Here is a 23,636-nt window from a genome sequence, read left to right on the forward strand (position 1 = left end):
AGAGCAAACGTTATATTCATTAAAATAACACATATAATATTACATACGCTAAAATGACCTTCTCTTTTGCTATACACACAAATCCACCGTGAGAAAAAAAGAATCCTTTGCTGATTAAAATTTGTTTCCATCAAACCTTCAGCATAATTTATTGAGGTTATGAAGTTTAAAGTTCAAACGTTTAAAAATTGCAAGGGGATGTTATGGAGACTTTGGATATATGTGAGTCCACCTCTGATAATTGCTTCTCTAGGTGCAGACCTGCATTTCTCTAACACCTTAAAAGTCAAATGCCATGTAATTGAACTGTATATATCAAAGCCATGAATGCAGACTATAGTGCTCTTGTTCCATTGGCTAACAGCCCAGATCAACCACTAAAATGTGGTGTTCCAGAAATCGTGCCCTGGTCTTGGCCAGTTTAGATTTACAGGACCAGTGCCACATCTTACAGGATTGACATCACTAAAGAGTTCTGACCTCAGTGTCTGCAAAATCGCTAGCCTAAGTATACGCAACTTGGAGTCAGGACACGTTTGATCTCAGATAAGCTGTGTGGACTTGAACAAGTCATTTACCTCTCTGTGCTTCATTTTTCTCCTCTCATCTATAAAAGTGGTATCACTGTTCTGAATGATGTCTGTAGCTCCTCCCTCACATCAGCACCTATAACTTGGTACTTTCTTGAAAACCCATAACTATTCTGAAGTGGCTTCATATAAAGTCAATAATTACAAGTACAAACACCTTGAACTAGATTTAAAAATCTTATATAACTGTTTGAAGAAGAATGCATTAAGAAAATCCAAACTGTAAAAATCAGGTTGAAACAAAATTCACATATGGCTATTTGCTTGACAAGAGAATGAATGATACATCAATACAACCATCCTTTCACTTGTTAATGCATTCAATTAAAAAAAAATAATAATGATTGAAGCATAGTCTGAAGAGGGGAAATAACATTAAGATACTTGACTGTCTTATGAATATTGGTTTCCCTTGCCTTCTATTGTAAAATAGACACTTGAGTGGGATAGAAAGGAATGTTGGAAATATGATTACAGAAAGCTTATAAGCCCATCATCAGCCTATAACTGATTGGAATACTTAAGAGAAGGGGTTCTAGAACTTGCCCAGTGAAATAGCCCTCTTGAGGAGGCTTTGCAGTGTGTAGGACCTTAGGTGGAATCCTGAGCCCCATCCAGAACCTTCTAAGGTATGACATTCCTACTAGAAAGGACAAGCAGACCAGCCTGGAACAGCTAGAGCGACAGAAAATACATCTTCAAAGAAAGATCAGCAGGAAAAATCCAAAACAAAAATGGCAGTATGATTAGCTACTACAAGAACAAGCAAGTTGTTCACTGGGGAGTCATCAAGTCAAGCTATCAAGTTCCTTCAGGACAAACCCTGCTCTAAGACTGAAACTCAAAGGGAACACATGTGCAGGCACGTAAGCTTGCTGGGGACCACATTGGTCTACTGGTAGGTGGAAGAGGGGGAAAGGCAGCAATGAAGAAATGGGCTGAGTTAACCACGGTCCAAAAGGAGTTCTGGTAGCGTAGTGGTTACGAATTGGGCTGCGAACCTTAAAGTCAGCGGTTCGAAACTACCAGCAGCTCCGCGGGAGAAAGATGAGGCTTTCTACTCCCATAAAGATTTACACCCTTGGAAACCCTGTACAGGGTCGCTATGGGTCGGAACTGACTCGACGGCACTTAACAACAACAACAACAACGGTCCATAGACTCCTGTTGACCTGGAGAGAGAGCAGAGGAAGGGCTGGTTGGTCCAAAGTGTGGTGAGATCTGGGGATTCCTGAGCCCATGGACAAGGATATAACCATGGAGAGCTAGAGCTGAGAGCGAAGCATCCAGCTGATATGAAGTGAAGGGAGGTGTACAAAAATGCCCAAACTTGCAGACAGTGCCCATTTGACCTAGCCTCAATGGCTTGATAATCAGAACTCGACTAGAGGAAGATTAAAAAAAAAAAGCAATTTTTGATAAAGGAAAACAAGTGTAAACTTGACCTATACTTCTGGGTGTAGTAACTCAAAATACCAACTGAGCAGGAAGGAGTCTTCACATCAAGTATCAATCCTATCCCCTCTGTATACAGGGTAGATAATTATGGACAGGCAACTTACACATTGTCTTCCTAAAATGAGACTATAAAGGCAAGAAGTGACTGGCTTACAAGTTTTCAAGAGGGAGTTTAGTTTCAGAGTGTGTGGGAGAAGATAGAATAGTTTTCTTGTCTAGACGGGTCCGATGAAAAGAGATGGGAATAAGATTCTTATGATTCAATAGTAATTGTTATCCTGACTAACTGCGACTGTCACCACTGTAAAGGTAGACATTTTGTAACAAAAACGGGGGAGTAGTTAATCTTACAGTAGAGAAACAGAGGACCCTAGGACCATAAAGGGAGAAGAGCATAAGTGGAATGTGGGCTAATGCGTCAGACTGCAAAGTCATTTGAACTGCAAGATGGGGGTTCAAGCTCACTAGCTACTTCTTGGAAACCCTATACAGGGTTGTTATAGGTCAGAATTGACTCAATGGCACTTAACAACAATCCAGAGAAGCAACACCACCAGAGATGGAGGCAGAGATGAGGACATGGAGAGAGAGAGCAGCTGAGGACTCATGGAAAGAGAAGGACTGGGTGCTGGTGGCCAGGAGGCAGGTTTTCAGAATATGCTCTTCGGTTGTTTAAATTATATATTCCTGAGTGTTTTTATGTAAATCCTGCCCTCCCCCCCCCCAAAAAAAAAAACACACCAAAAAACCAAAACCAAAACCAGAGGGAATGGAAGCTAATACTGTTGTTGAATGATGATGCACAGAGGAGATTGTAATCATTGCAACGAAACGATGGCATAAAGCTGATGTTCTCCCATGTAAACTATCACTCAGTTCACAATAAAAACTTAAAAAAAAACCAAAAAAACGGACTATGTGCCAAGTAAAGAGTCCTGGTGTCACAGTGATTAAAGTACTCCATTGTGAACTAAGAGGCTGGCAGTTCAAACTCACCAGCTGCTCCACAGGAGAAAAATGTGGCATTCTATTTCTGTAAAGATTTACAGCCTTGGAAGCCTTCTGGGACACTTCTACTCTCTTCTAGAGGGTTACTATGAGCTGGAATAAACTCATCAGCAGTGGATTTTTGGTTGGTTAGGTGTTATTAACTTGATTTCACACATAGAGAAATTGATGTTGAGAAAGGATTATTGAAGACTTATATAAGAAGGTGGAAAGGTACACTAAAAGCTAGTGTTTGGAATATGCAGTGCGTTAACCTTCAGAAGAGTTTGGGGAAGAATAAAATCGGCTTACTGTATACAATACAAGGAATAAACATTTTAATATTTATTGTTTTGTTTTGACAGAAAATCATGCTAATGATTATTGTTACTATATGAACCCGGTAGTATTCTTAGCATTTTTCCTTATTTTATCCTCACACCCAATCCCATGAAACAGGCATCATTCTTATCACTATTTTTGTAGATGAGGAAGCTGAGGGACAGAAGGAATAACTAACTTGCCAAGGACAAACAGCTAGGGAGTAAACAGCTTCAATATCTACCTGATTGATCTTGACTCAGAGTTCCCATTCTATGTTATACTGCTAGTAATTTGAGAATGGAGTCTCTGGATGGCACAAATGGTTAACACACGTGACTGCTAACCAAAAGTTTAATGGTTTGAGTCTACCCAAAGTTGTCTCAGAAGAAAGACCTGGCTATTTACTTCAGAAAAATTGAAGTGGAAAACCTTATGAAGCACACTCGCATTCTGATATATACAGGATTGCCATGTGTTGTAATCAACTCTACTTTGGCAACTGGTTTGGTTTGAGAAGGGCTGTTGCTTTGCATCTATTTTCTTGGGCTAGTGTTTCTCCTGTTTCATGGAGGTTGGGCAGATGAAGTAAATGAAAAATAAGAGAATAACACTGAAGCTTCACCAGATATACTATATACTGCCTTTGAGCTTACTACGTCATACATTGTAATCGGAAACCGTACAACCTAATGTAAACTGTAAACATACAGCTGGAGGCCATTCTAATCATTGTTAGCCACTGGGACTTGCATGCTTTAGTAATGACTGTGGCTACATTATGTTTGTGGCAATAGATATAAAGAAATCACATGTGTGCAAGAATGTCTACCACTCTCTATATAGACATACACACACAGTAAAACAAGGCGGTGCCTTTTAGAGGCAGAAACCTCTAAATCCTGCCTATGTTAATATCTATATAACCAGAGTTCGGGTGTGGTGCTGTAGGAGAAAGCCCTGGACCACAAGTTCTGTTTGAACTGTAAGGTCGGTGGTTCAAACCCATCATGTGCTCCTTGGAAGCCCTACACAGGGTTGCTATGAGTCAGAACCGACTTGACAGCATGTAACAACAATATACAAGCTTCAATAGGTACTCTCTGTACAAACTCCTCTGTAAAATAGGAATGGTCCTACCTACTTCATAAAATTGTGGTCAAGAATAAAGGAAGCAGCATGGAAATGATTGTAAAGAACAAATGAAGTACTTGAAACAGTGCAGTCTAGTATTACATTTCCTTTTTGTTGGAGGGAATTCAGGGGTAAATATATTGGGCTAGAAATTCAAAACAGCTTTAGCAAGAAACTTGACCTCTTTGACCTCAGTTTACTCATTTATTGAACAGAAACAATAATTCCTGCTTTACCTGTCTTTAAGGAACCCTGGTAGCACAGTGGTTTGAATGCTCATCTGTTAACCGCATTGTCAGCAGTTTGATCCTACCAGCCATCTGATTTGACTCAATTGCATTGGGTGGATAGATTACCTATCTTATTTCGTCCACATAACAATCAAATGAGATAATGTTTATGAAAGAACCTTAAAAATTTGAAAACAGGCACAAGGTGGTTGGATGCTATCATTATTCTTAGTAGGTATAAGACTTTTCACATTTCTGAGTACCCTAAGGGGTGGGGTGGGTCTCTGGTGTTATTCTTGCATCTTCAGTGGAATCATTATGATACCAAGTAATGATTACAAAAGGAATGGGGTTAATTTAGTGCTAATGTAATACTAGTCATTTTTCCAGCCTAGATTTTTAGCAACAAGAGAAAGGATGACTCTCTCCTGTCGAGCAAACAAAGAAGTCTATTCATTCTGTATCAGATGATTCACAGAACACCTTTTATTGTAAACGGGAGGCCTGGGACAAATTCCCTTGTAGGTTTGCAGAAGAACAAACTTCAAAAAGTTAAATCCTTTAGACATCATCAAACTTGGTTCCTTCTGACTACACAGAGGATATGCAAATGAGCACAAGGGGCTCAATGGCTTCTTGCCAAGTAGAATGATCAAGTGGAACAATGTCTGGTCATGTTGGAAGTGACAGGAAACAAATTCAGGCCTCTCATATGTCTATGATACAATGAGTTTGCTACTCCACATAGCTTGCTGGATTTGGCTAGAAGGTAATTCAGTTTCAGGCTCAAAAGACCTTACATAAAAAAGATTCCATTGAACAACTGATCTTACTAATGGAATATCAGCAAACTAACATTTTCTGAGTCCCTTTTAAGTTTCTTGTTCTAACTCCATACTTTGATGTTATTACCTAGATTTTACACATAGAGAAACTGAAAATGAAAAAGGATAAATAACTTGCCAAAGCTAAAATGTAGTTGAGTATGGGTTAAAATGCAAGCTGCTTGACTTTAATGTTTCCATGCTTTTTAAACAACTCTGGTGTGGTGCTGTAGGATCAGCAATGGTAACTAACTGCAAGATTGGCAGTTCAAACCCACTGGCAGCTCTTAGAAACCCTATACTGGGTCACTATGAGTTGGAACTGGCTGGATGTCACAAAACAACACAACAACAATTAATAAAAATGCCTCTGAAATAGTGTGTGGAATTTGTTTTTATCACTATTAGGAGTACATACCATTAAAAAATATCACTTTAGAACAAGGGACATTATTTTTTGTATTCACTTTAAGGGTTATAGACACCTCCACTGCATTGCAAGGAAAACTGGCTAAAAATTGGGATTGTGAAGATTTTTTTAAACTTTCAAATAACTTTTTAAATTAAATGCACATATTAGTTATGCAAAGTTAAATACTTGGGATATTTTAAACCAACAATTTAGTCTGGATCACATGACTGAGTTCCCTTTTAAAATCAACAATTCAGTATCACAGCCCACATCTGACATTCCTATTTTATTTTTACAGTGATATTCAATACTTTGATTAGTAATTAAATATAATGGAGAAAATACTCTTTTCTTATCCTGAGGCTTAAAGCAAGGTAAACATGGTTTCTTATTCAAGAGGTACTTTCAGAAAGTAAAATGTCATTTGGGATAACACTTTGAGTTTAAATAAGAAAACTCTTAGAACTTATGTAGGGTAAGGATGGGAAGACATCATGAGGACCGGAGGAATTTAAAAAGTTTAAATTATGATTTGTCTGAAGAATTTTTAAACAGAAAGGAAAGAATACAGATGAGAATCACTATCATTTGTGATTTGAAAACTACTAAAAAAGGTGGATTTATAGCAGATATAGGAGCTCTGGTAGAGTAGTGGTTACAAAACAGGCTGCTAATCTCACAGCCAGCAGTTCCGCAGGAGAAAGATGAGGCTTTCTGCTCCCGTAAAGATTTATAGCCTCGGAAACCCATGCAGGGTCGCTATAGGTCAGAATCGACTTGATGGCACTTAACAACAACATAGCAGATATGGTCTTGCATCAGTGATATTTAAACTTGTGCCTGAAAATTAAAGATAAAGGGTAGTGATTGGGCCTTCAGAATGCTGGTATGGCACTGTGGGTTAATGTGCTGGACTGCAAAGTCATCTGAACTGCAAGGTCAGCAATTCAAACTCACCAGCTGCTCCTTGGGAACCCTATACAGGGTCACTATGGGTTGGAAAGGACTCGGTGACACTTAACAACAACAACATCAGTCAGGCCTTTAATTGGCATGCTTATTCCAGGCATTTAGTCTCTTGATTTGGTGGTAAGGATACTAAGTACATAATTTACTGCCTTGTGTATTCTCAAATGAATTCTTTAAAAAGATCTGGAATAAGCCATATACAAAGAATAGGGAAATGTCTTGACTCCAATAAGTTAGATGCAGTAACTCACTAGCAAGCACTTGAGTGAAACTGTATTAATTAAAGTCCACATGAGCTCCCTAAAAGGTTTCATAAACTCTCAGGGCCTCATTTTGCTCCTCTATGAAAGGAGTCTGTTAGTTTGTGATACTATGGGCACTCATGTGTTACTATGATGCTGGAAGCTGTGGCAATAGCATTTCAAATACCAGCAGGGTCTGAAAAGGCCTCAGTAGAGCTTCCAAACTATGACAGACTAGGAAGAAAGACCTGGCAATCTACTGCTAAAACAAACTAGCTAGTGAAAATCATACAGATATCAGCAAAACACTGATCTAAGGCTGGAAGATGGGCTCTTCAAGTTGGAAGGCACTCAAAATGTAACTGGGGAAGAGGTGTCTCCTTAAAGTCAACCTGAATGACATGGATGGAGGAACCTTTCAGGACATTCATTTCATTTCATTTCCAAATCCAAATCCAAATGGAATACATAAAGATCCAAATCACATTAGTGAGCTGAAATTAACTGGCATTGACCATTTTGGTTCAGAAAAGCATACTGCCTATCTACTACGCTGGGAAAAACGAATTGAAGAGGAATGGTGTCACACTCATCATTAAAAAGAGCATTTCAGGATCTATCCTGAAGTACAGCACTACAGTATTCAGTATCTATATGCCTATAAGGACAGGCAGTTAATAAGACTATGATTTAAACTTATGTACCAACAACTAAAGCCAAAGATGAAGAAATTAAAGATTGTTTTTAAACCAACTTTTGTAGTCTGAAATTGATTAAACATGTAATCAAGGTGCATTGATCTGATAATTACTAGTTATTGGAATAAGAAAGTAAGAAACAAGGAAGCTGTATTAGCAGTTGGAAAATATGACGTTGGTGACAGAAAAGATGTTAGAGACATCATGAAAAGGCTTTGCATGTTTAACGACCTATTCATTGCCAATACCTTTTTTCAAAAATAGCAGCTATACACATGGACCTCACTGGATGTAATACACAGGAATCAAATCAATTACATCTGTGAAAATGATCAGTATCTCCAGTCAGAACAAGGCCAGAGGCCAGCTGTAGAACAGCCATCAATTTCATATGCAAGTTCAATTTGAAGCTAAATATATTAAAACAAATCTACAAGAGTCAAAGTATGTATGACCTTGAGAATATCCTACCTGAATTTAGAGGCCTTCTGAAGGCTATATTTGATGTCTGAACACTAATGAACAAAGACCACATGAATTTGGGGATGACATCAAGGACATTATACATGAAGAAAGCAAAAGGTCATTCATTAAAATAATGGGGAAAAAGGAAAAGACAAATAGATGTCAGAAGAGACTTAACATTTGCCTTGGATGTAAAGTGAGTGGAAGAAATAATAAAGTTGAACAACTGAACAGAAGATTCCAAAAGGCAGTAAGAGAAGACAAAGTATTAAAAAGAATTGTGCAAAGGCCAGTAGTTAGAAAACCCAAACCGAAGAATACGTTTAGCATATCTCAAACTGAAAGAATTGAAGGAAAAAAAATTCAAGCCTCAAGTTTCAATATTGAAGGATTGTCTGTGGGCAAAATAGTGATTGACAAAAGAAGCATCAAAAGAAGAAAGAAGGAAAACAGAGTCTCTGTATCAAAAAGAATTGTTCAGCGTCCAACTCTTTCTGACGGTAGCATATGATCAGGAACCTTTGGTACTGAAGGAAGAAGTCTAAACTACACTGAAGGCATTAGCACAAAATAAGGCTCCAGGATTTGATTAAATTACGATGATTTAGCAAATGAATACAGAACACTGGGTGCACTCACTTTTCTATGCCAGCAAATTTGGAAGACAGTTATCTGGCCAATTAACTAGAAGAGAATCCATATTTGTACTTATTCCAATATTGAACAATATCAATAATATCATACATAAGTACAATTTTGTTGAAGATAATTCCAAAATGGTTATAGCAGGACATTGACAGGGTACTAAACATTCAAGCCAGATTCAGAAGCAGATGTGGAAAGAAGGATCTCATTACTGACATCAGATTGATCTTGGCTGAAAGTAGAGAATACTAGAAAGATGTCTACCCAGACTATACAAAGGCATTAGACTATATGGACCATAATAAATTATGTATAACATGGCAAGGAATAGAACATACAGAACACTTAATTGTGCTCATGCAAAACCTGTGCATAGACCAAGAGGCAGTTGCTTGGGCAGAACAAGGGAGTACCATGTGATTTAAAATTGGGAAAGGTGCCTGTCAGAGTTGTACCCTTTCACCATACTTATTCAGTCTGTATGCTGATGAAATAATCTGAGAAGTGGATTGCATGAAGAAGAACAAAGCTTTAGGATTGGAGAAGATTCATTAACAACCTGCTATTTACAGATGACACAATTTTGCTTGTTGCAAGTGCAAAGGACTTGAAACATTCATTAATGAAGCACTTACAACCTTTCATTTGGATTACATTTCAACATAAAGAAAACAAAAATCTTACAAATGAACCAACAAGCAACATCATGAAAAATGGAGACAAAATTGTTATTTTCAATTGCCGCATATGCATGTGATGGCTAACCAATAAGTAAGGAAGACCAAAGGAAAATGATGCCTTTAAATTATGGTGTTGATGATGAACATACCATGGAGTGCCAGAAGAATGTTGTGCAAATCAGAAGTATAGCCAGAATGCTCCTTAGATGCAAGGATGGAGAGACCTCACCTCATGTACTTTGGACTTGTCAGGAGGGACCAATCCCCTGGATAAGGACATGATTTTTAATAAAACAGAAGGTCATTAAAAAAAAAAAAAAAAAAAAAAAAGGGAAGACCCTCAGTGAGATGGACTGCCACGATGGCTGCAGCAGTGGTCTCGAATGAAACAATGATTGTTAGAATGTCGCAGGATAGGGTAGTGTTTGATTGTGTTTTACATGGGGTTGCTCGCTGTAAGTTAGAACAGCCTTGATGGCACATAACAACAAAAACCTTAAAAGAAAAGAGGTGGGCTAATCTCCCAAGATGGAGGGCTGCAGAATGATACTGTCAAATGGGTTTTTAATTCAATAAATGCTTGTGCTCTAAGAATAGTAATCAGCAAGTCAACATCAAATTGTAGTGGATTATGCTTTAAGGAGCTCTGGTAGCATAGTGGTTACAAATCGGGCTGCAAACTGCAAGGTCAGCAGTTCGAAACTACCAGCTGTTTTGTGGGAGAAAGATGAGGCTTTCTGCTCCTGTAAAGATTTACAGCCTCGGAAACCCTGTACAGGGTTGCTATGGGTGGGAACCGACTCCACAGCACATAACAACAATGCTTGAAGGAAGGAGCTCTGGTAGTGTGGTGGGTACGAGTCAGGCTGCCATCCTCAAGGTCAGCAGTTCAAAACTACAAGCCAATCTGCAGAAGAAAGATGAGGCTTTCTGCTCCTGTAAAGATTTACAGAGTCAGAAACCCTATACAGGGTTGCTGTGAGTCAGAACTGACTCCACAGCACACTACCACCACCACCACCATGCTTGAAGGAAGACTCCTGTTGTGGTGTTGTAGGATAAGCACCAGATTGCTAACCACAATGTTGGTGGTTCAAGCCCACCAACTGCTCCTCGGAAATCCTATACAGGTTGCTATGCATTGGAACCAACTCGTTGGCACTTAACAGCTACAACAATACTTGAAGGAACCTGGCTGTTCAAAACTTTTTGAACAATTACTTGATGATATGTTTATTAAACCTGAAGACTGCCTGAATCTAGGGAAGATGTCTCACTTATAAATAAAATTAAAAGATTGTAAACATAGTTTAAGAAAATGATTCCAACAGTTGAAATAATAATAATAATAATAAAAAGGTAAACTTGCAACTAGCTTAAAGTTCTTCCTTGGATTAAGCAAGTCTACTAAATAATTGTTGAGGTGACCAACCAAACAACAAAAGGGATTAACATATTAACTTTAAGTGGAGACTTGAAGGTTCAATTAAGCCCAGCAACAAAATGATGAAATTGCTAAAAAAAAAAATTCACACGTGGCACTAAAAGCAACAAACTACTTTCTACTGGTCATGCTGGGTAATGACCAAGAACATCATGGTCCTCTTATATCTGCTCCTATTGTAACACGTGGAAAGCATTCTTTATTTTAAGAGTCACCTTTGAAAGAAGGGTTCTGAAGTAATAAGAAGCATCCAAGGGAAGAGGAGGAGGGGTTCAGGGAGCTAGAGTTTCTTTAGACTAAAGAAAAAAATCAAATGAAGTATATAATGTTGTTGTTGTTAAGTGTTGTCCAGTCGGTTCTGGCTCATAGTGATTCTGTAGTCAGAGAAGCAACTGGTGAGCTTGAACCATAGACCTTGTGGCCCAAACTGACCTTGTGGTCTAGTGCCTATGCCACAGCACCACATCAGGACTCTGAAATATGTTGTGGTTACATAACATGGAATTGGTTCCAACTCATAGCGACCTTGTACAAGGTTTCCAAGGCTGTAAATCTTTACAGGAGCAGAAAGCCTCATTTTTCTCCCGCAGCACAGCTGGTAGTTTCGAACTGCTGTCCTTGAGATTAGCAGCCCGATTTGTAACCACTTCACTACCAAAGCTCCTTGAAATATATAATAGTTGTCTTCAAATTTGGAAGATAAATTATACTAGAGGTTACAAACTGAATCTAGTACACACACTTGTTCATTATTAGTCTTTCTGGGTTTTAAAAAAATATATTATTATTTGTTTGTAAAATGTTAAATTAGTGGCCAACAGTTTTTAAAAAATCAGATTTCTCATACAAGTTTTGATTTATGGACGAGATGGAGGACTGGGTAATAATATTGTTATATGGGTTTGTAATTCAACAAATAAGTCCTGGTGTGGCACTGTAGGATAAGCACTGGACCACAAGGTCTGCTGTTCAAACCCACCAACCGCTCCTCAGAAACCCTATACAGGGTCACTATGAGTTGGAACTTTAACAACACATAAGACTCGATGGCACTTAACAACAAAAACAACATGCTCTGTGGATTAAGGTAATCAACTGCTTGCTCTCCTGATCTAGAGATGATAATGCCTCCCACTGCGGCTAGCCAGTCCTGCATCATTCCTTGCTGGTTTTCCCTAGCTCTGGGGACAATAAAAAAAACTTTTGAGAGAAAATGACTCCATGTCTTAACTGTTTATGGAACATGACTTTGCTATGAGTTTTGTATCACCATTGTTCTTTTACTTTGTTGAAAATTTATACAGACTGGAGACTAAAGTACATCTTGAAAATCTCTGTAGCATAAAAATAACTCTTCCAGAAAGCTTCAAACTATACAAAGCAATGTTCTATTCCTTCCTTCTTTTCCCCTCCCCACCCTCCAATGCCCTGTAATGTTCAATTTTGGTTTGAAGAAATGGCTGAAAGACAAATTGCCTTACAACAGGTCATCTTTGAAATATGGGAGAAGGCTGCTGACAGAGTGAGTTAAAAACTGCAGTGTTCACAATCTGGAAAACATCTGCCTTGCTCCAGACTGTAAACCACCACGCTGTAGAAAACGGTTTGTGACAGAGCAGAACCCAAGGCGGGTGTTTGTAAGGTTATGGGACAAGTCAAGGCTATTCAGGCACAGAACTGGGCAACATGCCCTTTGGCAAATTTTTGTAAGTAAATGACTTAAAAGGAAATACAAAAGTAACAGGTCAGGTATGAAACCTGGAAATGGAGCCAAATGCGTCCCTGTTTTTCTTACCAATGAGTACTCTTTTGTGGGACTGGTTTTAGATGGAAAACAATACTACTCCTTGGAAGTTCTGGTTGTTTGAGAGAGAAAGAGAAACTCTTAGAGGTGAATAAAATATGCTAGCAAGATTGGAGGAGAAATGCTCCCTCAGGACTTCATTCATAGTACAATAAAGGCTTAATAAGGGGCTGGCGCAATTAGGATTCTACTCCCCCCTCCCCAATAAATGGGCATCTCAGTTAATGGGGGAAGGAGAAATAATGTAAATTGTATGATTGAATACAGCCAAAGTAGAATGGCCAAGTTGACATTTCCTATCGATTTCCCCCCAGAGCTGCTTATACAAACAATGATAAGGGTTACAGTGAAATGGCGAACCTGGCAGGTGTACCAAGGTAGCAATTGGAGAGAACATCGGCAAAATATTATTTATTTATTTATTTCATTTAGTTTCCCACCCAAACTATGGTTTTTGGTTTGGAAGGTGGCTATGCAGTGAATGAAGGTTTATAGGCAGGGTCTCCATGAAGACCACTGACTCTGAGGACTGAGGCTGCTGGGAAGGAAGGAGAGATGAAACTGAACTGGAAAAGGACAAGCACTGTAAGGCATCCTTGCCTGGAGAGTGCTGCTGGAGGAGCACAACCTATATGTACTGAGTCTCTAAGTGGAGGACCTGGGAACACTCAGGAAACCTGTATGTGTGCCTAGGGCCTCCCTCCCTACATTCCTGGAGCTGCACATAAGAAAATCAGCACCCCAAAAACCCAATACACTAAGGAAGATCAAGGGAATGAGAAAAATGTTTATTCCCCTGAAATTCTCTTGCAGTTGTGAAAGGGTGGACAGAGGACTGGATCTAGACTCCTGAGGACTTGCTTTGAATCTTGATGGTCACAGAATAAACAATCCTGCCTCCTCAGCTTCTCAACCCATAAAAGAAAAATGCTCCCTTTTTCCTGTGGTTACTGTGAGAATTAAATTAACTCACACATCTATTGTTGTTGTTAAGTGCCTGACTCATTGCGACCCTGTATAGAGTTTCTGAGGAGCAGCTGGTGGGCTTGGACTGCCAACTTTGTGCTTTGTAGTCCAGCACTGACCCCACAGCTGACTCACATGTCTATGGATCATCAATTCAATCCTAGGTCAGATGCTGGTGGAATGAAGTTCACTAAACAAAAATGAGCCATCGTGGAAATGCAAAGCAGCATTTGGAATCCTGGCATGGTGCTTCAGGATCAGCACTGGACTGCTATCGGCAAGATCAGCAGTTCAAACCCACCAGCTGCTCCTTGCAAACCTACTACAGGGTCACTATAAGTTGGGACTAACTAAACAGAACAACAACATAGGAACACTGGTGGTACAGTGCTTAAATTGCTTGGCTGTTAACTGAAAAGTTAGAGGTTCAAATTCATCAGTCACTTCTATAAAGGTTACAGTCTCAGAAGCCCTCTGGGACAGTTCTACTCCGACGACAGTGGGTTTGGTTTGGTTGTGTAATAGCACTCAGATGATGGTCTGATTCTTCCACCAGATAGATGTAAGCAAGAGCAGGGCATGGACTGACCTCAATTGTTCACAAAAGTTTGAAACAGTAGAAACACAATACTTAACTTTAATGAGTGACGGAATAAATAGCTAACCAGTCTAATTATCAGGTGGAGTGCTGGTGGCACTGTAGGAAAAGCAGTTGACTGGCAATCACAAGGTCGGCAGTTCAAATCCACCAGCCACTCTGTGAGAGAGAGATGAGGTTTTCTGCTCCCATAAAGATTTAGAGCACTTAACAATAACAATGGTTAGGTGCCTGGGACCAGAAGGAAAAAACAGGAAGGAGGGTGAGAGGTCAGGCCTTCTTCTTTTCCTTTCAGCATCTCCAGGCACTGCCTGGGTATATCCACAGCAGGCATCTTAGGCTGTGTTTAATTTTATCTTCTTGTCCTAGAGTGAAAGTTCACAGATAAAACAATCTGTGCCAGATTGTTCTCAAATGCCTTCATTCTAGAAAGGTCAGCAAATGCTTACATTCTGTATTGAATTAGGCCTGTACGTCTTTTTATTTTTTTTTTTAAACCTTACTTAGCTGAAACTAAAACAAAAGTTATCAGTGGGAAAATGAGAAACCTCATGGAGATTTAGAAATCTCCTTAACTTAGACTTAACTGAAGACTGCAGAAACATTTTCATGAGACTCAATCCTATTTGAGAAGGAAAGAGGAAGAGAGTTGTTTCAAATCGGCCACACATTTGCAACATCTCATTGTAAGATGAAACGTTAATCTCAATATCTATTATCTATCGATCGATGGATTGATTGATAGATCTAATCATCCAGACTGCTTCGTAGAGCAACAAGACTTTGTCTTATGTACATTGGCATGTTATCAGGAGGGTCTAGTCCCTGGAGAAGGGCATCATGCTTGATAAAGTGAGGGTCAGCAGAAAGTAGGAAGACCCTCTATGAGATGGATTGAACAGTGGCAACAAACATAGGAATGTATTGAGAGGATGGCTGAGAATTGGACAGTGATTTGTGCTTTATGCATAGGGTCACTATTAGTTGGAAATGACTTGATGGTACCTAACAATAACATCTAACTATCTATTTATCTAGCTAGCTAGCTACCAAGACATACACACACACATATATACAGAATTCATAGGTTTGAGTCTTTGGTCTACTTCTCTTTTACACTATGATTTGGACTAGTTACGTAACCTTTCAAAGTCTATTTTCTTTCTTGTCTGTAAAATGAGTCTAAGAAAACCCTATTCAATAGGTTAACTACCTTACATGAGATGTTGCTTTCACGTGATGGTGAGTCATTTCTGACTCACAGTGACCATGATAGAGTTTCCAAGGCTATACATCTTTGCAGGAACAGAAAGCTTCCTCTTTCTCCTGAGGAGAAGCTGGTGGACTCAAACCACCGACCTTGTAGTTTTCAGTCCAGTGCTTATCCTACAGAACCAAAGCCTAAAAAAACTCAGCACAGTTTTTGGCTCACTGCTAGCACTCAGTAAATGGCACTGTTGTTTAATATTATCGCTATTCTGTATCCCGTAGGAGAGTGTTCCTCAAATCCCACACGATTGACATTTGGACTGGATAATTCTTTGCATGAGTTGCTTAGTGCATTGTAGGGTGTTTGGCAGCCTCCCTGATCTCTACCCACTAGATACACATAGCATCTACCCCCACCCATATCTGTTTTGACAACCAAAATTCTCCAGACATTGTCAAATGTAGAACAAAGAGCAGTGGTCAAAGAGATAGGAGACTGGTTCCTATGAACTCATTTGTGATCTTGGACAAGTCTGTACTTCTCTGAGCCTTAGTTTTCTCATATGATAAATGATGGTGAAAATGTGAAAATTCCTATCTTGTTTATCTTTCATGGATTTTATGGGGATGAAATGTAGGGGGGAAACCAAATGCTCTAAGAAGTGCTATCAAGTCAGGTTCTGGGATGGTTTTGTCAGAAGGTGGACTGTTGAGTGGTGATTATGATTATCAGAACAGCAGCTAATGCCGACCTGCTCCCTTCCCCGACCCGCTTGCTGGGGACCCACCCGCCTCTCAGCAGCTTCTTATTGATCATATGTCCAGGAGCCACCGCTGCTTTAATGAATGTGTTTGTGTCTTGGCTTGAAGAATTAAAGAGGAACTGTTTCCTTTCAAGATGAAATTAAAATGTTCTTACTCCATGTGGTGAAAACTGCCTGTCACGTCTAGATTTAACTTTCATCTCAATATACCCTCCATGTGACCAGAATTAACTGGCCCTCAGAACTACAACTATGTCCTCTACAGATTTCTATTCAGAAAGATACATTCTGAATGATTCTGACATGCCATACTGACTCATACTCTAATAGTATACTGAATAGGACTACGGTGGATTTCTTCATCTACAAGGAAACATTCTTTGGTGTCATGACATATTATGGGAATCCGTATGGTGAAGCCCATAGTTGGGGCCTAGTGTCTTTCCTGTATTTATCTCTGAAAACTTTTAGTGGGGCTAGTCAAGTACCTAGGGAAGGAACATGAGCTCTGTAGTTTGGTCAGAGCTGTGCTCAGATAGATGAAGGTTCAAAGTCTTACTCTGTCAGTGTGTGATGGAGACAACTCATTTGGCTCTTCTGCATCTCAGTGGGTATTCATAAGACCTCTATACAGTTTGGTTATGAGCTATAAATAGAGCACTAAGCATCGTGTGGGCTCTTAGTAGGTGTTTAATAAATGTAAGTCATTTCTCTCTCTGTAATCTGAAAGGCCTTTAGTGGTTTTCTTTCTTCCCTCTGAATGTGTGATTGCTTCAGGAAAAGTACTGAAATAAAAACCTATACTTTTTAGATATAATCTATATTCTTTACTTAAACCAATGGAGTCCTGATGTGGCATTGTAGGGTAAGTGCAGGGCAAGGTGTTTCTTCTGGAAGAAAAATTCAAAGGAATTCATATGGTCTCTTTATAAACACACATCGGTATTCTGAGACAGTACAATGAAGGCGCAAGAAGTTGAGCTTTGGAATCACACAAGATTTGCTATGTTGTGGGTGACCAGGGGCTTTCTCAGCCTCAGTTTCATCATCAGCAAAACAGGATTAGTGATACCTGTCACAGTATGCAGATGAGTCTAGGCAAGGCATGTGGAAACACAGAGCACTGAGACCGGCACATAGAACACAGCAAATGTTGTTTTAAGCTTGGCTCTTGTGAAGCTCCTTAACCTCACCCAGACAAGAGATTGGGAAATGAAGTAAACACTTACTTTTTATCTTTATTCCTCCCTTCCTAATGTTGAATATATGGAGCTCTGGTAGCATAGTGGTTATGAATTGGGCTGCTAATCTCACGGTCAGCAGTTGGAAATTACCAGCTGTTCTGCGGGAGAAAGATGAGGCGTTCTGCTCCCATAAAGATTTACAGTCTCGGAAACCCTATGCAGGGTCACTATGAGTTGGAACTGACTCCATGGTACATAACAACAAAAACAACAACAATGTTGAAAATAACTTGGAAAAACTCACCAACTCTGAATTACAAGACATAAAAAAAAAAAAATACAGGACAATTTGCTATTGTGTAGGAAAGTCATTTTGTAGGAAAACACAATATAAAAACAGGTAACACATAAAAATAAAAGTATAACATAATAGTTTTCCAAGTTTTCATCCCTAAGGGTTTCTTTTCATAATTTTACTACTTTCCCCAGTATGTTTTCGCCTCTCGTCTTTTTTGTTCCATGACATCTGGACTAATCTGTATTGTATCATTAGATGCAGCACTAGAATTAACTCAACTCTTTTGTTGTAGTTCAATAGAACCATGGACCATATTCTATTCTGCGTTCAAGTTCACCACCTCATGGTTGGCTCTCAATCAATAGAGATGAACAGACAGCAAACATTCCTCTTTATATGTTGATTATAATGTTGTTGTTAAGTGCCATCGAGTCTGTTCCAACCCATAGCAACCCTGTATAGGGTTTCCGAGGAGCGACTGGTGAGCTTGAACTGCTGACCTTGTGGTTCAAACTGACTTTGTTGTCCAGCACATTTTATTATATTAGTTGAGCACTTAATATATTTCAGGGAATTAGGGATTTATTTTTAGATATTTCTTCATTTATTCTCACAATAAACCTGAGGTTTATATTATTCCATTTTACTGATTAGAAAAATAAGGTTAGGCAGGATTAAGAAATTTACCTGATAGCACACGACTAGTTCATTGAAGATCTGGGATTCAAACTCAAATAATTTGACATAGAACCTATGACCTTAATCACTGTGATAAACTGCTTTCACTCTGAACTACATATTTGTAGTTTCCCTGTTATTGCTTTTAAACAGATTCATTATACTTTCTCTTAGAAGAGAGAGTATTGCTTAGTGGTTTAGAAAGCAAGACGACCTGAGTTCTAGATGCAATTCAGCCATTGACACTTGGATGTCCTTGGGCAAGTTTTATTATTTTTATTAAGTTTTCGTTTCCTGGTCCATAATATGAGGATAATAGAGACTGGATATAAGAATTAAATGAGGTAACCTCGGCAACCTAAGACAGAGCCATTGCCATGCTGCAATGAGTTTCGATGACAGGTAAGACGGAGCAATTCGCACTGACCGCCTAAGACAGGCAGCGTCCCTTAAACAAATAATAAATAAGGGGGAATCTGATGCAGACCATGCAGACCTGGTCAGGAGTTCAAGTCCCTGTGGGCCCAAGCGTTGCAGACCATCCAAACCATAGGCTCTGAGGATCAGACTTTAGCCACCTAGCAGACATAGCAAACTGTCCCTCATCTGATTATTCAGTTACGCTTGTTAGTAATTGCATACATGAGCCCTGAATATCCACAGATAAATGTAAAAACCTTCCCTAAAAGCCGAGACTGTAAATTCCAAAAAGGCAAAGTTTCCCCCCCACCCCACCCCCCAAAAAAACGCTAAAGAGGATAGAGAGAAACACTGTTAACTGATGATGTATGGAGGGGATTATAATCAATGTAATGAAACAAGTCATATGAATGGTCGAATGTGAAACTGATGATGTGCCCTGAAAACTTTCACTCAAACCACAATAAAAACCTTAAAAAAAAAAAGAATTAAATGAGGTAACGGAGGCAAGTTGTCTCATATGCGACCTGCCATGTAATTGTCACTCAATAAAACAACTGCGGCATTAGGACTAGACTTTACCTACATTGATTGGCCACTCAGTTTAAAGTAAACTAATTGTCATCACCTAACACTTCCTCCTTTCTCATCCACATCTCATCAACGAGACATGTTCTATGTGCCTTCAGGACTGGGCTGCCCACTTTCTAAGCCTGGCTTCCCATTCATCTCATGGTCTTAAATGGCCATCTATATGCTATCATTTGCCAACTGTTTATCTCTAACCAAGACCTCATCCTTTAACTCCAGACTCTAATATCCAACCGCCTCTTCAGTGTCTCCTTTCGGATTTCTGAAATCAAAAATCTACTGACATCAAGTTGATTTTGACTTGACAGCGACTCTATAGAACAGAGGAGAATGCCTTCTTACAGTTTCTGGGATTGTAAATGTTTCTAGGAGCAGAAATCTGTCTTTTCTCCCTGCACACTGCTTATCCACTGTGCCACCAGGTCTCCTTGGATTTCTAAAAGACCCCTCAAATTTAGCATGAACAAAAACAAACTCCTGACTCTAGTTTCCATCACACTTGTTCCTCCTATAGTTTTCTCCATCTCAATAAAAGGCTGCTCTTGATCCTAACTTTGTTTTATAGCTCACATCTGATCCATCAGTAGTCTGATCATTACGGTCTATTCTCAACTCAGTAGCCGAACTGACTTTTTAAAAATATAAGTCAGATCATATCACTCTTCTATTCAAAACGTCTAATGCCTCCCTATCTCAGGAAGGTTTAAAGCTTAATTCCTACAGTAGCCTACAAGCCACTACATCATTTGGCTCCATTATTCTCTGATTGCATCTTGTATCACTCTTTCTCCTCATTTTACTTCAGCTGTAAAGGCCTGTTTGCTCTTTGTTTGATGTGCTAAGCCTACTTCTACTTCAGGGTCCCTGCTACAGTCCTGTGCCTGGATGAGTATTTGACACATGGTAGGTACTCAGCTGGGCTGCTAACCTCAAGGTCAGTAGTAGTTCAAATCTACCTGACACTCCACGGGAGAATGAGGAGGCTTTCAACTCTTGTAAAGATTTACAGTCTTCGAAACCCTGCATAGGGTCACTGTGAGTTGGAACCAACTCGCTGGCACACCACTACCACCACCACCACCACCAGTTACTCAGGAATTAATGGAATACGAATTGAAATGTTTCAACAAACTGATGCAGCACTAGAAGTGCTCACTGGTCTTTGCCAAGAAATCTGGAACACAGATTCTTGACCAAGGATCTAGAAGAGATCCAATCCAAACAAAGGTGACCTAGCTAAATATGGAAATTACTGGACAATATCATTAATATCAAAGAGCTGGTGTGGCGCTGTAGGATAAGCACTGGACTGCAGGGTTGGTTTGAACTGCAAAGTCAGTGGTTCAAACTTGCCAGCAGCTCATTGGAAACCCGATACAGGGTTGCTATGAGTCAGAACTGACTGGATGGCACTTAACAACAACAATCAATATCACGTAAGAAGGTAACAAACAAGCTAACAACAATATCTAACCTAAAGACACCGTTTGAGATGAAACAAACACCATTAATCCTGTTTCTTCCCTTTAATTCTCTTAAGAAAAGTGCAGTGGGATAGGAGATCTTTGAAAGCTGATTAAACACAGTGGAGACAAAGCCTTGCTATTTACCACATGCTGGGATGTCACAGAGGTCTGACTTAAAGTTTTCATCCAAGGTAAAGCACCACGGGGCCTCCTTCTGATTTCCTGGGTTGCGGCAATAGGAATGTCCCCCATTCAGCTCTGGGAAGCGCAGTGCGGTAAAGGTGTGCGTATGGGGGTACTGGGAATTCCATGGTTGACACTGTCGCCCCGATTTAGTCACGCTGACAGTACCCCGGTAGTCCACACCTGTGCTGTTGTAACACTTGTGATCTGAAAAACAGAAAATGAAAGCCCAAATGGGGAGAAAGAAGCAGAGGTAGACTCTGGAGTTCCCAGCCAGCAGTTTTTTGGAGGGGAGGACCTGCAATTAGCCTCTTGGCCAAACCACTTTGCTGTCAGGGGCCAAGCAGGGCAGAACTTCCCTGCCTGCTGGGCTCTCACCCAGGGCTGTCCAGCAGCTGCATTCTTGGGAGGATTTAAAGCTTATGCTTCAGGAACCAAACCATTCCTCCACAAGTATTTCTTAATATTGGATGCAGAAGAAATTGGAACTGGGCTGGGACCTGGGGGCACACGGGTAATTTTCTAGTAAATGGTTCAAGGAAGGTACAAGCCAAACTTTTCCCTCCATTTCTGATTGTTGATCTTAGTTATAAATCATGTGATAAAGGAATCTATCTGGTGATTCACAGAACTTGTTTATTAGGAGCATGCATTATGGACTGCCAGAAGAACAAACAAATCTGTTTTGGAAAACGTATAGTTAGAATGCTCCTGAGAAGCCAGGATGGTGAGACTTCATCTTTCATACTTCTGATATTTTCAGGAAGATCCAGTCCCTGAAGAAGGACCATCATGCTCGGTAAAGTGGAGGGTCAGCAAATAAGAGGAATACCCCCCAACCAGAGAAATTGGCAGAGAGAAGGTAGCAATGGACTCAAGTCCATAGGTTACAACAATAGTAATGATGGTGCAGGAGAGAGCAGTGCTTTGTTATGTTGTGCACAGGGTCACTATGAGCTGGAGCTCCCTTGACGACACCTAACCCCATCATGGGCTTCTCATAGGACAAAGGGTCATCTCTGTGCTGGTGGACTGGATACCCTAGAGAATCATAAGAGCTGTAATCTGAAAGTGGTGTAGAAGCTCTTGAGTTCAAATAAACAGAATGATTTTGGGCGGAGTAAAAAGGTTATAGTAATGATACTAATAAGGATGATATTGGGTAATATTTACTGAGCATTTACCATGTGCTAAGGAGTCTTGGTGTCGTGCTGTGGGTTAATGCGCCAGACTGCAAAGCCGTTTGAACTGCAAAGTCGGCGGTTCAAGCTCACTAGCTGCTCCTCCGAAACCCTATACAGAGTTGCTATGGGTCGCAAACTACTTGATGACACTTAACAACAACAACAAGGAATCCTGGTGTGGTTTTGTGGGTTAATGTATCAGACTGCCAAGCTGTTTGAACTGTAAGGTTGGTGGTTCAAGCTCACCAGCTGCTCACTGGAAACCATATATAGGGTCGCTATGGGTAGGAATTGACTCAAAAGCACTTAACATCTTTACTACCACTCGTCTGTCAGTTTGTCGTACTGTGGTGGCTTGTGAGTTGTTGTGATTCTGGAAGCTATGGCACTGATATTTTAAATATCAGCAGGGTCACCCATGGTGGACAGGTTTCAAATGAGCTTCGAGATGAAGACAGACTAGGAAGAAGGAGTGATGAACTACTTCCAAATATTCAGTCACTGAAAACCTTATGAATAGCAGAGAAACACTATCAGATATAGTGCTTGAAAATGAGCCCCTCAGGTTGGAAGGCACTCAAAATACAACTGGGGAAGAGTTGTCTCCTCAAAGTAGAGGAGAACGTGATGACTCGAACGGAGTAAAGCCCATGAGAGTAAAGCCCTCAGGACCTTCATTTGTTGATGGGTATGACTCAAAATGAAGACAAACAGCTGTAAACATCCATTAATAATTGGAACATGGATTGTATGAAGTATGAATCTGGGAAAATTGGAAATTGTCAAAAATGAAATGGAACGCATAAACATTGATATATTAAGCATTAATGAGTTGAAATGGACTGGTATTGGCCATTTTGAATCTGACAACCACATGGTTTACTATGTAGGGAATGACAAATTGAAGAGGAATGGCATTGCATTCATTGTCAAAAAGAACATATTCAGATCAGTCATGAGGTACAACGCTGTCTGTTATAGGATAATATCCATGTGCCTACAGGGAAGCCCAGTTAATACCACTATACAAATTTATGTACCAACCACTAAAGCCAGTGAGGATGAAATAGAAGAATTTTACCAACTTCTTCAATCTGAAATCTATCAAACATGCAATCAAGATGTATTGCTCATTACTGGTGATTGGAATGGAAAGGTTGGGAGCAAAGAGGAATGATCAGTAGTTGGAAAA

At 39.8% G+C, this 23,636-nt stretch overlaps 1 protein-coding gene across 1 annotated transcript in view; it reads right to left on the minus strand.

Moving 5' to 3' along the window:
• Positions 1-23,636, minus strand: part of ROR1 (receptor tyrosine kinase-like orphan receptor 1) — a 564,029-nt gene that overhangs the window by 24,030 nt on the left and 516,363 nt on the right. The window contains exon 7 of the mRNA XM_006862461.1: positions 21,222-21,467. Coding sequence (XP_006862523.1) covers positions 21,222-21,467 — 246 coding nt within the window. The remainder of the gene's footprint in view (positions 1-21,221; positions 21,468-23,636) is intronic.

Source organism: Chrysochloris asiatica, unplaced genomic scaffold (genome assembly GCF_000296735.1).
Source record: "Chrysochloris asiatica unplaced genomic scaffold, ChrAsi1.0 scaffold00048, whole genome shotgun sequence".
NCBI lineage: Eukaryota > Metazoa > Chordata > Mammalia > Afrosoricida > Chrysochloridae > Chrysochloris > Chrysochloris asiatica.